The following is a 15,801-nucleotide window of genomic DNA, read 5'->3' as shown; positions in this document are numbered from 1 at the left end:
AGTGCCCCCTAATACATTGGTAGCCAGCAGTGCCCCCCTAGTACATGGTAGCCAGCAGTGCCCCCTAGTACATTGGTAGCCAGCAGTGCCCCCCTAATACATTGGTAGCCAGCAGTGCCCCCCTAATACATTGGTAGCCAGCAGTGTCCCCCTAATACATTGGTAGCCAGCAGTGCCCCCCTAATACATTGGTAGCCAGCAGTGCCTCCCTAGTACATTGGTAGCCAGCAGTGCCCCCCTAATACATTGGTAGCCAGCAGTGTCCCCCTAATACATTGGTAGCCAGCAGTGCCCCCCTAATACATTGGTAGCCAGCAGTGCCCCCCTAGTACATTGGTAGCCAGCAGTGTCCCCCTAGTACATTGGTAGCCAGCAGTGCCCCCCTAATACATTGGTAGCCAGCAGTGTCCCCCTAATACATTGGTAGCCAGCAGTGTCCCCCTAATACATTGGTAGCCAGCAGTGCCCCCCTAATACATTGGTAGCCAGCAGTGTCCCCCTAATACATTGGTAGCCAGCAGTGCCCCCTAATACATTGGTAGCCAGCAGTGTCCCCCTAATACATTGGTAGCCAGCAGTGCCCACCTAGTACAGTTTGATGACGGTGGCGGCAACGAGTGGTCAGGCCCCCCCCAAGGGAATTTAACCTGCCCCCCCCCCCCCCCCAGCTGCATCCCATCCTCACTCCTGGTAGCAGAGAGAGAGGAGCTGAGAGGGAGGACGGACGGCAGACCGGGGGGGGGGGAACTGGAACAGGTAGGACTCAGCGAGAATGAACGGAGCGCCGGGGGGGGGGGGGGTCGTTGGAAAAGAGTGGAATGCGACCTGTTTGGGCCACAGTCTGCCGGTGGCGGGGGAAGGGTGCTGGTGATGGCGGTCTGGCCCCCCAACAGTCTGAGGTGATACAGCCCCTTGGTTCAGAAGTTTGAGGGCCCCGGCTTTAAGCCATGTTACTTATTCATCCGACTGAATAAAAAACTATTGCCTGTATTTTATGTGCTAGGGAGACTAGGGGGTGTAAGGCCCACCCGGAAGCCCCCACACCCCCCAAAGGGCCCCTGCCAGGGCCCCCATGCACCCCCCTAGGGGTCCCGCTGGCCTTCTCATACCCGAGCATGCGTACATTATGCATAGGGACCCATTTATCAATGTATGATTGGTTACGAATAGAAATTTTTTTAATTTTTTTCGGTTTTTAAAACTGTGAAGATTTTCCACGACTTTTTTTTACTTTGCAATAATTTCTGCAACAAAATTGTATTCAGAATTCATTCAAGCTTCAGTATCGTGACTTTCCTTGGGCCGGGTTGGAGCTGCAGAGTGCCATTGAGCCCTATGGGAGACTTTCCTTGGGCCGGGTTGGAGCTGCAGAGTGCCATTGAGCCCTATGGGAGACTATCCTTGGGCCGGGTTGGAGCTGCAGAGTGCCATTGAGCCCTATGGGAGACTTTCCTTGGGCCGGGTTGGAGCTGCAGAGTGCCATTGAGTCCTATGGGAGACTTTCCTTGGGCCGGGTTGGAGCTGCAGAGTGCCATTGAGCCCTATGGGAGACTTTCCTTGGGCCGGGTTGGAGCTGCAGAGTGCCATTGAGCCTATGGGAGACTTTCCTTGGGCTGGGTTGGAGCTGCAGAGTGCCATTGAGCCCTATGGGAGGCTTTCCTTGGGCCGGGTTGGAGCTGCAGAGTGCCATTGAGCCCTATGGGAGACTTTCCTTGGGCCGGGTTGGAGCTGCAGAGTGCCATTGAGCCCTATGGGAGACTTTCCTTGGGCCGGGTTGGAGCTGCAGAGTGCCATTGAGCCCTATGGGAGACTTTCCTTGGGCCAGGTTGGAGCTGCAGAGTGCCATTGAGCCCTATGGGAGGCTTTCCTTGGGCCGGGTTGGAGCTGCAGAGTGCCATTGAGCCCTATGGGAGACTATCCTTGGGCCGGGTTGGAGCTGCAGAGTGCCATTGAGCCCTATGGGAGACTTTCCTTGGGCCAGGTTGGAGCTGCAGAGTGCCATTGAGCCCTATGGGAGACTTCCTTGGGCCAGGTTGGAGCTGCAGAGTGCCATTGAGCCCTATGGGAGACTTTCCTTGGGCCAGGTTGGAGCTGCAGAGTGCCATTGAGCCCTATGGGAGACTATCCTTGGGCCAGGTTGGAGCTGCAGAGTGCCATTGAGCCCTATGGGAGACTATCCTTGGGCCAGGTTGGAGCTGCAGAGTGCCATTGAGCCCTATGGGAGACTTTCCTTGGGCCAGGTTGGAGCTGCAGAGTGCCATTGAGCCCTATGGGAGACTTTCCTTGGGCCAGGTTGGAGCTGCAGAGTGCCATTGAGCCCTATGGGAGACTTTCCTTGGGCCGGGTTGGAGCTGCAGAGTGCCATTGAGCCCTATGGGAGACTTTCCTTGGGCCGGGTTGGAGCTGCAGAGTGCCATTGAGCCCTATGGGAGACTTTCCTTGGGCCGGGTTGGAGCTGCAGAGTGCCATTGAGCCCTATGGGAGACTTTCCTTGGGCCGGGTTGGAGCTGCAGAGTGCCATTGAGCCCTATGGGAGACTTTCCTTGGGCCGGGTTGGAGCTGCAGAGTGCCATTGAGCCCTATGGGAGGCTTTCCTTGGGCCGGGTTGGAGCTGCAGAGTGCCATTGAGCCCTATGGGAGGCTTTCCTTGGGTCGGGTTGGAGCTGCAGAGTGCCATTGAGCCCTATGGGAGACTTTCCTTGGGCCGGGTTGGAGCTGCAGAGTGCCATTGAGCCCTATGGGAGGCTTTCCTTGGGCCGGGTTGGAGCTGCAGAGTGCCATTGAGCCCTATGGGAGGCTTTCCTTGGGCCGGGTTGGAGCTGCAGAGTGCCATTGAGCCCTATGGGAGACTTTCCTTGGGCCGGGTTGGAGCTGCAGAGTGCCATTGAGCCCTATGGGAGGCTTTCCTTGGGCTGGGTTGGAGCTGCAGAGTGCCATTGAGCCCTATGGGAGACTTTCCTTGGGCCGGGTTGGAGCTGCAGAGTGCCATTGAGCCTTATTTCCTCGGGCCGGGTTGGAGCTGCAATGCAATAATAGACTCCCTCCATCCACAACATATTTCTCAGAGAAGTGACTGTTACACCATCATATTTCATGGAAAAAAAAAATACCCAACATTATTTTGGTTCAGTTTGAGCTTTATTAATGATTTATTTAATTCTGATTCACATTTGAGTTGGTGCAACACGGAGGGAATGTTTGAACCCAAAAGTTTTATTACAAAAGTACCTGCAGCACCCCAGTAGGGTGCTGGTAGGACAATGCAACGCAAGCAATAAGGCACATTTTATCCTTAATACCAACAGCCCCGTCTGAGGGGTGGGGCCCCAGTAAAACAACCCTCTCTACCCAGCCCTAAAAGAAGTTAAAGCACAAACAAATGCCATTAAATCACATCTCCCCGTCACCTGAAGTACAAGCCAGCGCCATAGAGACTTGTTTCCCATTGTTTTTAAACCTCTTCAAACCACTGGCATAGAAAGGGTTAAGCGAGCTCAATGCTCTGCTTCAAATTCACTTTTTTTTTATCTATAATAATAACAAAAATAAGCATAAATATTCTATCATTGTTTGTAGTGCAGCAGCAGCAGCGGCGGTCACAGAAGTTGCCATAATGTAATAATATCTCAGCTGTAATACCCTCTGCCAACCAGTAGGTGGAACCCACAGCACAGAAAATTGGGCAGGGACGGAATACAGGCCCCCAGTTCTTTATCATTTGCTCATCTTAAAGAGACAGTCTTTTTTTTCTCAATTAATACTTACACTTAGCACATTCTTCCTTGGTCTGTGCCAGTGGTACCTTGGGCTATACTGGTACCCCCACCCCCCCCTTGGTACCCCCCCCCGCCATATTTTGTTTGCAGGGGATGATGTAGGGAAGCCCCAGGAATGTAAAGCATTGACTTGTTTACATAAAGTTCCATCACAGCACCCCCTACAGGTTGCCATCTTGCATCTCCAATGTGGTTGCTGATGTCGGCACTAACACAGCAAAGTACGGATACATCCAATGTCTGTTTACTACTGCTGACCAATCCTCATCAGTCTCTGCTTGAGTCATATTCATTAAACTGTATGTATTATATATGTTCATGTGGGCTATAGTATTCATAGAAAAAGTGTTCTTTATCCCTCCATTTTATATTCATCCTTGCAGTATGAGGTAGCAGCTATCAAACAGTCCAGCATAGGGCGACTTTAGTTGCTTACTGTGTATCAGTCGAGTTCTTCTTCGATCCCCATTGCCTTTTCCTGGAAAGGAGAGAGAGTAGGTTTTATGATGTATAGAACTATAGGCCCCACCCCCAATTCCGACAGCATAAAACGATTTTCAGATGAAAAATGTGTTTTATATCAGCAAAGAACAAAGGTTCTTCTTTACTGGCTGCTACTTCTGCATATTAATCTGCCTATTATGTATGCATGTCGATTTAACCAATCAGAAGCCTATGGGCACATCTTTTAGTTATGCAAGCATAGGGAGAGTGTTGATACGATACTACAGAAAGCAAACAGAAGGGCAGTTTCGTTTCCATAACCGGAGCTACGGGGGAGGAGTTTAACCCCTGCGGTGCCATGCAGTGGATGGCCACTGGCAGAAATTGAAACCTTTATTACTTCTACGTGCCCATTGCCCTCCCCTTCATCCCTGCTACTTACCCAACCGCCTTGGTCTTCAATCCAAGAGGTATATTTTTCCTTCAGGTATTTAGCGCCATAGACCATGACCTTGTTGGGGGGCAGGCTCTCGAGGGCCGTCAGCCTGGTGGTGACGTCGATGCAAAGTGCCACCTTGCTGCTCTGTGTCTCCGGCTCTTCCATTTTGCTCGACGGGGAACTTTGAAGGTAAAAATCGGTCAGTCTCTGGAAGAACCCATAGGACCAGGCACCACTGATTTTCTCCTTCTGCTCTGCCTTTATCTGTAAAAAAAAAGGGGGGGAATTATCTCAGGCTGAAGACTGTCTCAGCAGCCAGGGGCCCGCCAGCAAACCTTGCCTTGTCTTCAAGTTATTATTACTCCATGGGATCGGAGCTGAACCCCTAAATAGTGCTATATCCCCTCTTCTGATGTTTGTATCAACAGCCTAATATGCCCAGTCTCCCTATGTTAGGTAACTATTATTATTATTAACATTTATTTATAGCGCCAACATATCCCGCAGCGCTGTACAATAAGTGGGTTACATACATTGGACATACAGAGTAACATATAAAGCAATCAGTAACCGATACAGGAGGGGAAGGGAGCCCTGCCCAAAAGAGCTTACACTCTACAAGGAGTAACATATAAAGCAATCAATAACCGATACAGGAGGGGAAGAGAGCCCTGCCCAAAAGAGCTTACACTCTACAAGGAGTAACATATAAAGCAATCAGTAACCGATACAGGAGGGGAAGGGAGCACTGCCCAAAAGAGCTTACACTCTACAAGGAGTAACATATAAAGCAATCAGTAACCGATACAGGAGGGGAAGAGAGCCCTGCCCAAAAGAGCTTACAATCTACAAGGAGTAACATATAAAGCAATCAATAACCGATACAGGAGGGGAAGGGAGCCCTGCCCAAAAGAGCTTACACTCTACAAGGAGTAACATATAAAGCAATCAATAACCGATACAGGAGGGGAAGAGGGCCCTGCCCAAAAGAGCTTACAATCTACAAGGAGTAACATATAAAGCAATCAGTAACCGATACAGGAGGGGAAGGGAGCCCTGCCCAAAAGAGCTTACACTCTACAAGGAGTAACATATAAAGCAATCAATAACCGATACAAGAGGTGAAGAGAGCCCTGCCCAAAAGAGCTTACAATCTACAAGGAGAAAGGGTTGAGGCCATGTTATTGGAGGACTTTCTTGCATCTTTAATACACAATTAAATCCATGCCTCCTCCGCTGCAGCACAATTACCTGGTCATTGAGATGGTCGCCAGAAGACCGCAGAACCAATGCAATTTCCCGTATCAACTGTTCATAGTTGTCGTCTGTGAAACAAAATGCTGAGAATTAGAGAGACAGGCTCTGGGCAAGGCAGTGTCGGACTGGCCTATCAGGATACCAGGGAAACTCCGGTGGGCCCAGGTGTTAGTGGCCCTCCTGCTCCTGCCCATTTGGCCGGTTTCATGGCCATTCCCTATTTCTGAATGGGAAGAGAGAGGGGAAATAGATGGAAGAATAGATGCTAGCATGGAAATAAAAGGGACTGGGAGAATAAAGAGGTTGGGCGAAGTGAGCCTATAGCCTAAGGCAGTGCTGTCCAACTGGCGGCCCGCGGGCCGCATGCGGCCCGCGACCCCCCTCTGTGTGGCCCCCCACCTGTCTGGCTGCTTTGATGGTTTATCCTTGTATAAGATTTAAATGGTATCAATACTGAGATTAACTGCCCCCCTGCATGGTTCTCACCTCAGATTCAGGCTGTAATCCCTCTGTATTGTTTAAACATATAATCCCCTGTGTTGTTTACACCTTTTAATCCCTACATCGTTGGCACAAACAGGCAGCATAGGACAGGGAGGGTATTGAACACACAGGCAGGGTAGGGCAGAGTATGACACACAGGCAGCATATGGCAGGCAGAGTATGGTACACACAGGCAGGGTAGGGCAGAGTATGGCACACAAAGGCAGCATATGGCAGACACAGGCATCATGGGGCAGGCAGAGTATGGCACACAAAGGCAGCATATGGCAGACACAGGCATCATGGGGCAGGCAGAGTATGGCACACTCAGGTAGCGTAGGGCAGGTAGAGTGCTACCCTATGCTGCCTGTGGGAGGTGAACCTGGCAGGGGTTTGTTGTGGGAGTTTGTTAGCAGTTGGAAACAGCCATTAAATGGTCCCTAAGGTGTGTAATTATGTGCTGGGGGTTGCTGTGCTATCCACAGGGGAGGAGGAGTCATATGGATTTTAGGGTGTGTCTTTATATGACATAATATAATTCTTTCACATATGAATGATGGTTTATATCCCTGCAGTGAGGACCAAGCATTTGGGTTTTTGCTGCACTACCACCATTGTGATAAAATGGGTGTGGTTTGAAGTGGGTATGGTTTAAAAGGGGGGGGTGGCTTCCATTAGCGGCCCTCCACCATGTATGTGCGAGAAATTCCGGCCCTCGGCACCGCAGAAGTTGGACAGCACTGGCCTAAGGCTTTCTGGTTGGCCCCTGGGGTCCCAGTCCGACACTGGGGTCGGGCATAAAGCAAAGACTCAGTACAGTAACTTGCCCCTACTGAGTAGCAGAGATCACGCATTACTAAAAGTAGCTTCCCTAATGTAGCCCTAGGAGCTGCCATATTGCTTGTATCGCCCAATGCATAGTTACTGAACCAATAGAACAGTACTACTAGTGGGCATGAATGGATATTGCATGTAAGGGCTCTGCTAACAGAATATCATAGGGCCCCATTATTACCCACGGCAGCCCTGGGCCCATGTATAAATACAAACAAATTCCATTGTACGGTATCATCAGGGAAAACGATATGTCAGCCCCTACTGATATAAAAGATCTGTGCTCATTTACCTCCGTCTGCCTCTATACTTGTTTCCCGCATGAAGCTTCGAAATTCCAGTTCATTGGTTTTCGAGAGAGACTTGATGATTTTCTGTAGGCGATGGGCGATTGCATTGGCCCGATTAGTGTCTGAATCCGCCGTCACTGCCTCTATTGGCCATAAACACACACAGAATTATATATACCGTGCATTATATTACATATATTCAGTATATCATACTGTATATACCCCCAAGGATGGAAGATTCCATTCCTAAATACAGAATAGATCCCCAGTAGGGGGTGGCAGCCCATATTATCCCTAGTAGGGGGGTTGCGGTCCATACTAACTCCAGTAGGGGGTTGCAGCCCATATTATCCCTAGTAGGGGGGTTGCGGTCCATACTAACTCCAGTAGGGGGTTGCAGCCCATATTATCCCTAGTAGGGGGGTTGCGGTCCATACTAACTCCAGTAGGGGGTTGCTGTCCATACTAACTCCAGTAGGGGGTTGCAGCCCATATTATCCCTAGTAGGGGGGTTGCGGTCCATACTAACTCCAGTAGGGGGTTGCTGTCCATACTAACTCCAGTAGGGGGTTGCAGCCCATATTATCCCTAGTAGGGGGGTTGCGGTCCATACTAACTCCAGTAGGGGGTTGCGGTCTATTCTAACTCCAGTAGGGGGTTGCAGCCCAGATTATCCCTAGTAGGGGGGTTGCGGTCCATACTAACTCCAGTAGGGGGTGGCAGCCCATATTATCCCTAGTAGGGGGGTTGCAGTCCATACTAACTCCAGTATGGGGTTGCAGCCCATATTATCCCTAGTAGGGGGTTGCGGTCCATACTAACTCCAGGAGGGGGTTACAGCCCATATTATCCCTAGTAGGGGGTTGCAGTCCATACTAACTCCAGGAGGGGGTTACAGCCCAAATTATCCCTAGTAGGGGGGTTGCGGTCCATACTAACTCCAGTAGGGGGTGGCAGCCCATATTATCCCTAGTAGGGGGGTTGCAGTCCATACTAACTCCAGTAGGGGGTTACAGCCCATATTATCCCTAGTAGGGGGTTGCGGTCCATACTAACTCCAGGAGGGGGTTACAACCCAGATTATCCCTAGTAGGGGGTTGCTGTCCATACTAACTCTAGTAGGGGGTTACAGCCCATATTATAACTAGTAGGGGGTTGCGGGCCTTACCAACTCCAGTAGGGGGTTACAGCCCAGATTATCCCTAGTAGGGGGTTGCTGTCCATACTAACTCCAGTAGGGGGTTGCAGCCCATATTATCCTTAGTAGGGGGTTGCGGTCCATACTAACTCCAGTAGGGGGTTACAGCCCATATTATCCCTAGTAGGGGGTTGCGGTCCATACTAACTCCAGTAGGGGGTTACAGCCCAGATTATCCCTAGTAGGGGGTTGCAGCCCATACTAACTCCAGTAGGGGGTTGCAGCCCATACTAACTCCAGTAGGGGGTTGCAGCCCATACTAACTCCAGTAGGGGGTTGCAGCCCATACTAACTCCAGTAGGGGGTTGCGGGCCATACCAACTCTTGTAGGGGGTTGCAGCCCATATTATCCCTAGTAGGGGGTTGCAGCCCATACTAACTCCAGTAGGGGGTTGCGGGCCATACCAACTCTTGTAGGGGGTTGCAGCCCATATTATCCCTAGTAGGGGGTTGCGGTCCATATTATCCCTAGTAGGGGGTTGCGGTCCATATTATCCCTAGTAGGGGGTTGCGGTCCATATTATCCCTAGTAGGGGGTTGCAGCCCATATTATCCCTAGTAGGGGGTTGCGGTCCATACTAACTCCAGTAGGGGGTTGCAGCCCATATTATCCCTAGTAGGGGGTTGCGGTCCATACTAACTCCAGTAGGGGGTTGCAGCCCATATTATCCCTAGTAGGGGGTTGCGGTCCATACTAACTCCACTAGGGGGTTACAGCCCAGATTATCCCTAGTAGGGGGTTGCAGCCCATACTAACTCCACTAGGGGATTGCGGGCCATACCAACTCCAGTAGGGGGTTGCGGGCCATACCAACTCTTGTAGGGGGTTGCAGCCCATATTTTCCCTATTAGGGGTTTGCGGTCCATACCAACTCCAGTAGGGGATTGCAGTCCATTTTCTAGCAAGGTCCATCCCCACCATTCATAGCCCACCATCCCCAGTTCTGTAACCCCCAGAGGAAACCATTCCTCCCTGACCGGGGGGGCTCAGATGTGGGTTTTGAGAAGGGGCAGGTAAAATGTGGGAAATTCCTGACCCGCACGTCAGTACTAGGGACGTTTCTGATATCTGGCTATTTTGCAGTTTTATTCCCCTCGAAAGCCCTTTACCTTATTAACAGATCTGGAATCCAGAGAAACCAATCAGAAATCAGCTCTGCTTGGTTTAATGCCATTAGACTAGTAAAAGCTGGTTGCTGACTGGCTGGGCACACAGTGTAAGTTGGCACAGAATGTGCCTTTTCTCTCACCTGCGGGCACCTTGTCCTTCTTCTTGCCCATCTCCTCCTCTGCCCTTACACAGCTGGGTATCAATCTGCGCCAACGTTTCTGCTTCTTTCCCGTCTTCTTTTTTTTGTTGGCCGCAGACTGGATTCCGTCACTCCCTGAGCCATTGCTTGTGGCCCCGTGCCCGGTGGCGCCTTCTGCCTCTGGCATTGCCGGTGCCACGTTGCCATTTCTTACTAGTCGCTGGTATCTGCTGTCAGAGAGCTGGCGCTTGGCATAGGCCATCAGCACTTTGTATTCAATGCCATTCTCCTCATCGCTCAGTGGGACCTCCTCCATCATGCCCTCTTGTATGATCACCATGCTGGCAGCTCCTGGGGGGGACAGAGTAGATCTCTATGTAACCAGAACAGAGAGATGCAGTTTATGTGCCAACCATGCATGGCACTATGCTTCCTATACATAACAAGTGGGCACTGAATGTACCAATAATTTTCCTGTTGCCGTGATTCCCCTACCCTAGATACAGAGGTGCTACAGATTGCAGTAAAGCTCTGTATATTGTTCCCATATCCCCAGTACATGTTTAAATGCCCCTTGGCACAGAGCTATATATGGACGTCAGGTTCGTCAAGTTCTTTGATATGCCATATGATCTCCCTAATGCCAGGATGAATAATAATACAGGTATCAGACCCCTTATCCGGAAACCCATTATCCAGAAAGTTCAGAATTACGGAAACCCCATCTCCCATAGACTCCATTATAAGCAAATAATTCTAATTTTTCAAAATGACTCCCTTTTCTCTGTAATAATAAAACAGTACCTGTACTTGATCCCAACTAAGATATAATTACCCCTTATTGGGGGCAGAACAGCCCTATTGGGTTTATTTCATGGTTAAATGATTCCCTTTTCTCTGTAATAATAAAACAGTACCTGTACTTGATCCCAACTAAGATATAATTACCCCTTATTGGGGCAGAACAGCCCTATTGGGTTTATTTAATGGTTAAATGATTCCCTTTTCTCTGTAATAATAAAACAGTACCTGTACTTGATCCCAACTAAGATATAATTACCCCTTATTGGGGGCAAAACAACCCTATTGGGTTTATTTAATGGTTAAATGATTTCCTTTTCTCTGTAATAATAAAACAGTACCTGTACTTGATCCCAACTAAGATATAATTACCCCTTATTGGGGGCAGAACAGCCCTATTGGGTTTATTTAATGGTTAAATGATTCCCTTTTCTCTGTAATAATAAAACTGTACCTGTACTTGATCCCAACTAAGATATAATTACCCCTTATTGGGGCAGAACAGCCCTATTGGGTTTATTTAATGGTTAAATGATTTCCTTTTCTCTGTAATAATAAAACAGTACCTGTACTTGATCCCAACTAAGATATAATTACCCCTTATTGGGGCAGAACAGCCCTATTGGGTTTATTTCATGGTTAAATGATTCCCTTTTCTCTGTAATAATAAAACAGTACCTGTACTTGATCCCAACTAAGATATAATTACCCCTTATTGGGGGCAGAACAGCCCTATTGGGTTTATTTCATGGTTAAATGATTCCCTTTTCTCTGTAATAATAAAACAGTACCTGTACTTGATCCCAACTAAGATATAATTACCCCTTATTGGGGGCAGAACAGCCCTATTGGGTTTATTTAATGGTTAAATGATTCCCTTTTCTCTGTAATAATAAAACAGTACCTGTACTTGATCCCAACTAAGATATAATTACCCCTTATTGGGGCAGAACAGCCCTATTGGGTTTATTTAATGGTTAAATGATTCCCTTTTCTCTGTAATAATAAAACAGTACTGGAGGATCTTTGGGAAGTTGCTGGACTACAAGTCCCAACAAGCTTCAGCCCCTGGTTATATGGTGCAGAATGCCGAGCATTAATATATATTATATATAGAAAGGAACTGTGTTGTGCAATACGGGGGAACAGGGACGTCTTGGGGAGCTGAGTTTCGGGAGGGGAAGGGAATGTTTGTTAGCTAAGTGGGTTTAGTTCTCCTTTAACTATATATAACTAACCGGCTGCCTGTTTGTCCAGGGTCATTTCCCTGTCCTGAAGAGCTTGCACTCTTGTTGCGCAGTTAAACGTGACTCATCTACGATCACCAATCTCAGAATCAAAACCTTTTCCTTGTGACAGTCCTGAGCCGCGCCTTGCCCGACCCGGAAAATAGATTTTCAGAGCTGTCAAACGAGGGTTACAACCAGGTTTATCCTCCTGTGGCGTAACTATAGGACCCCCCCACCTTTACTATAGACTCCATCTAGAATATTCTGTTCAGTTCTGGTCTCCAGTGCTCAAACGGGACATGATTGAGTTAGAGAGGGTCCAGAGAAGGGCAACTAAGCTGGTAAAGGGTATGGAAAGTCTCAGTTACGAAGACTGGGTTGGGTTTGTTTACACTGGGGCAGAGGCACTTAAGGGGGGACATGATAACTATGTATAAATATATAAGGGGATCATATAATAACCTCTCTAATGCTTTATTTACCAGTAGGGCCTTCCAACGGGCACCCACTCCGTTTAGAAGAAGGTATATATATATATATATATATATATGGAATATTTTTCCTTTGCACTTTCCCTCTCTGCCCCACCCCCAAGACTTACCAATCAACTTGCTCCCAAGCCAAAGTCAGGCGTTCAGTGCAGAATGAGAAGGGTTAATAAGATCCTGAGGCGGCCAATGACCGACTTTGGGACTATTTCAGGCTTCTTTGGGTAGAAACGGTTCTTTTCTGTTCAGGGCAATGAAATCCCTCGCTGCTTCCTGGTCTGATGATTGAGAGTCTGAACCTCAGTCAGTTTTGAAACTCACTCAGTAGAACAGGATGTAGTAAAGGAGAAGGAGGAGGAGCCTAGCTGTGGGGGTGGGGTTAAAAGTTTCTCAACTTTTTTTTTAACTCTTATGTTGCCTCAGAAGCGTCTCCATTGTTGTTTTGATGTCTTCCCAGGGATCTTTCTCGACTTATATCGGGGAACCCACTGCTGTAATGACAACACCATACCCCCCCCCCCAGGGCTGGCAGCTGGGACTGACAAATAAACACTTGACTCTGACTCAGCAAAATACCCCGGGGAAACTCCTGCCCTAGGAACTTCTCCGACTTGGTTACTGGGATTATCCTTAGGAAAGAAGGGCCACAATAGAGACTTGTGATGAGACTTGCGGAGTTGGCGGGCCAGATTAAAAATCCAAACGGGCCGTAGTTTGCCCACCCCTGCGCCTGCTACCCCCCAAATCAGAAGCCCCAATGGGTGCCAAGTTTAAATAAACATAGAGAAAAAGGCAGCTTCATGCCACTGATGGCAGCGGGTCCCTGGGGCAGTTACACCCCTAAAGTTTAACCACTGGTTCCCCCCAAGCCTTGTATTACCTACACTCACATCCCATAACCCCCAGTCGGGGGAGTTTCGGCCCCTAGTGCCGCCCTGAGGCAGCCTTCGCTCTCTGTGCTGAAATTACTACAGGTATGGGATCCCTTATCCGGAAACCCGTTATCCAGAAAGCTCCGAATTACGGAAAGCCCATCTCCCATAGACTCCATTTTAATCAACTAATTCAGAATTTTAAAAACTGATTTCCTTTTTCTCTGTAATAATAAAACAGTACCTGTACTTGATCCCAACTAAGATATAATTACCCCTTATTGGGGGCAGAACAGCCCTATTGGGTTTATTTAATGGTTAAATGATTCCCTTTTCTCTGTAATAATAAAACAGTACCTGTACTTGATCCCAACTAAGATATAATTACCCCTTATCGGGGCAGAACAGCCCTATTGGGTTTATTTCATGGTTAAATGATTCCCTTTTCTCTGTAATAATAAAACAGTACCTGTACTTGATCCCAACTAAGATATAATTACCCCTTATTGGGGCAGAACAGCCCTATTGGGTTTATTTCATGGTTAAATGATTCCCTTTTCTCTGTAATAATAAAACAGTACCTGTACTTGATCCCAACTAAGATATAATTACCCCTTATTGGGGGCAGAACAGCCCTATTGGGTTTATTTAATGGTTAAATGATTCCCTTTTCTCTGTAATAATAAAACAGTACCTGTACTTGATCCCAACTAAGATATAATTACCCCTTATTGGGGCAGAACAGCCCTATTGGGTTTATTTAATCTTTTATTGATTCTTTAGTAGACTTAAAGTATGGAGATCCAAATTATGGAAAGACCCCTTATCCGGAATACCCTTGTTCCCGAGCTTTCTGGATAAGGGTTCCTATACCTGTATTTAAAAATAGTTATTTAATCTCTTTAAGTTACTAGAAATGGAATTTTGCTGCCCCGTTACCTTTTGGGGCAATACGAGGCAGGTTTCTCATCTTCCCTCATTGCAGCAGCGCCCCCTGCCCCCAGTGTGTATAATTCTACCACCTTTTCCTACATTTTAATAGGAAATAATAAGTTCCTGTAGTTATGCCCGTTTTTAAGTCAGGTTCAGATCAGACCTGCAGCCCCTCGGCTCTTGTTAAACCACAATTCTTAAGGTGGCCACCTACGGGTGGGCGATATCGGGTGAATTCAGGCTAATTCGGTCGTTTTGCCCTGGGGCCAAATGATCGAATTATAACGACGGGTATAGGCGTCTGTCAGCTCGGGAACCGCATCAACGAGCCAATGTGGTCCCCAATCTGACTAAAGGGTCCCCATACACGGGCCGATTGTAGCTGACGATATGGGTCCCTTAGACCGACTCAGCAGCTTATCAGCCCGTGTAGGGGCAGTAACGACCGGCCTGCCCAACCGATATCTGGCCTGAAATTGGCCAGATATCAATCGGGCAGGTTAGAAAATTAAGTCGGATCGGGGACCTCATTGGCTCGTTGATGCAGCCCCCGAACCGACTGCCCCATTGCCGCCAATATAATTCGATTGTTTGGCCCCAGGGCAAAACGATCTAATTATTTTTTTTTTTTAACTATACGCTCCCCAATATCGCCCACCCATAGATGGGGATATCGGGTGAAGATCCGCTTGGTGATCTCGCCAAGTGAACGGGTCTCAGCGTGTATGGGGACCTTAAATTTTTTAACCTGCCCCATCGATATCTGCCCGATTTCAGGCCAGATGTCGGTCGGACAGACCCGTCGTTAGTGCCCCTACACGGGGCAATTAGCTGCTGAGTCGGTCTAAGGGACCCATATCGGCAGCTAGAATCGGCCCGTGTATGAGGCCCGTGTATGGGGGCCGATAAGCTGCCGATATGGGTCCCTTAGACCGATTGGTCACAATTGGCCCATGTAGGGGCACCATTAGAATCCCAAAAACAAACTTAAAGGGCATATAAACCTTCGGTAACTATATTTCTCCATCCAAAAATTGCTGGAGTAGAGAGCAGGCAGCCTTTCCATTGGACCGTGTGACCCTGGAGAAAACATCACTGTTACAGGCCCAGCCTGTGTAATAACCAGGGAACCCCCCCTAGCGCCTCTGAATTTCATATATTGGGAAAATTTGTTTTCCCTACGGAAAGAACAGAGATGGAGGGACAGTCACACATTTCATAAACTCAGCTATTGTTTGTTGCTAACTCTCTCCTGGGTGTCAGCCAAATATACCCAGCATTATGCTTCCTGTCTGACTTCATCTGTCAGGGGGAGAAACAATGAAATTACTGAGAACACAAAAAAAATGACATAATGAAAATGATCCAAAGCACAATTCAGCAGGAACAGCCCCCTAAGTTTGCTCATAGCCTGTACAGAAAGATACCATAAAACTATGGCACATAGGGATTCCCCTGTACTAAGCACAATTCAGCAGGAACAGCCCCCTAAGTTTGCTCATAGCCT

General features: G+C 48.2%; 1 protein-coding gene across 3 annotated transcripts; it reads right to left on the bottom strand.

The window, feature by feature from the left end:
• Window positions 1–3,119: 3,119 nt before the first annotated feature.
• Window positions 3,120–12,828, bottom strand: bcl2l14 (BCL2-like 14 (apoptosis facilitator)). 3 transcript variants are annotated; one of them, XM_012958588.3, is made up of 6 exons: window positions 12,603–12,828; window positions 9,972–10,344; window positions 7,526–7,666; window positions 5,911–5,984; window positions 4,663–4,923; window positions 3,120–4,254 (listed from the first exon to the last, which is right to left on the bottom strand). In XM_012958588.3, exons 2-6 carry the CDS (start codon window positions 10,309–10,311, stop codon window positions 4,219–4,221), a joined length of 852 nt encoding a protein of 283 aa, XP_012814042.1. In that variant the 5' UTR covers window positions 10,312–10,344; window positions 12,603–12,828; the 3' UTR covers window positions 3,120–4,218. The 3 variants fall into 3 exon arrangements, with proteins under 3 accessions (XP_012814042.1, XP_012814041.1, NP_001120425.1); XM_012958587.1 differs by lacking the exon at window positions 12,603–12,828 and adding an exon at window positions 12,011–12,170 and having other exon boundaries at window positions 9,972–10,322; NM_001126953.1 differs by having other exon boundaries at window positions 3,528–4,254; window positions 9,972–10,322; window positions 12,603–12,739.
• Window positions 12,829–15,801: the final 2,973 nt, after the last annotated feature.

Source organism: Xenopus tropicalis, chromosome 3, assembly GCF_000004195.4.
Source record: "Xenopus tropicalis strain Nigerian chromosome 3, UCB_Xtro_10.0, whole genome shotgun sequence".
Classification (NCBI taxonomy): Eukaryota; Metazoa; Chordata; class Amphibia; order Anura; family Pipidae; genus Xenopus; species Xenopus tropicalis.
This window is presented reverse-complemented; position numbering and strand designations above follow the sequence as displayed.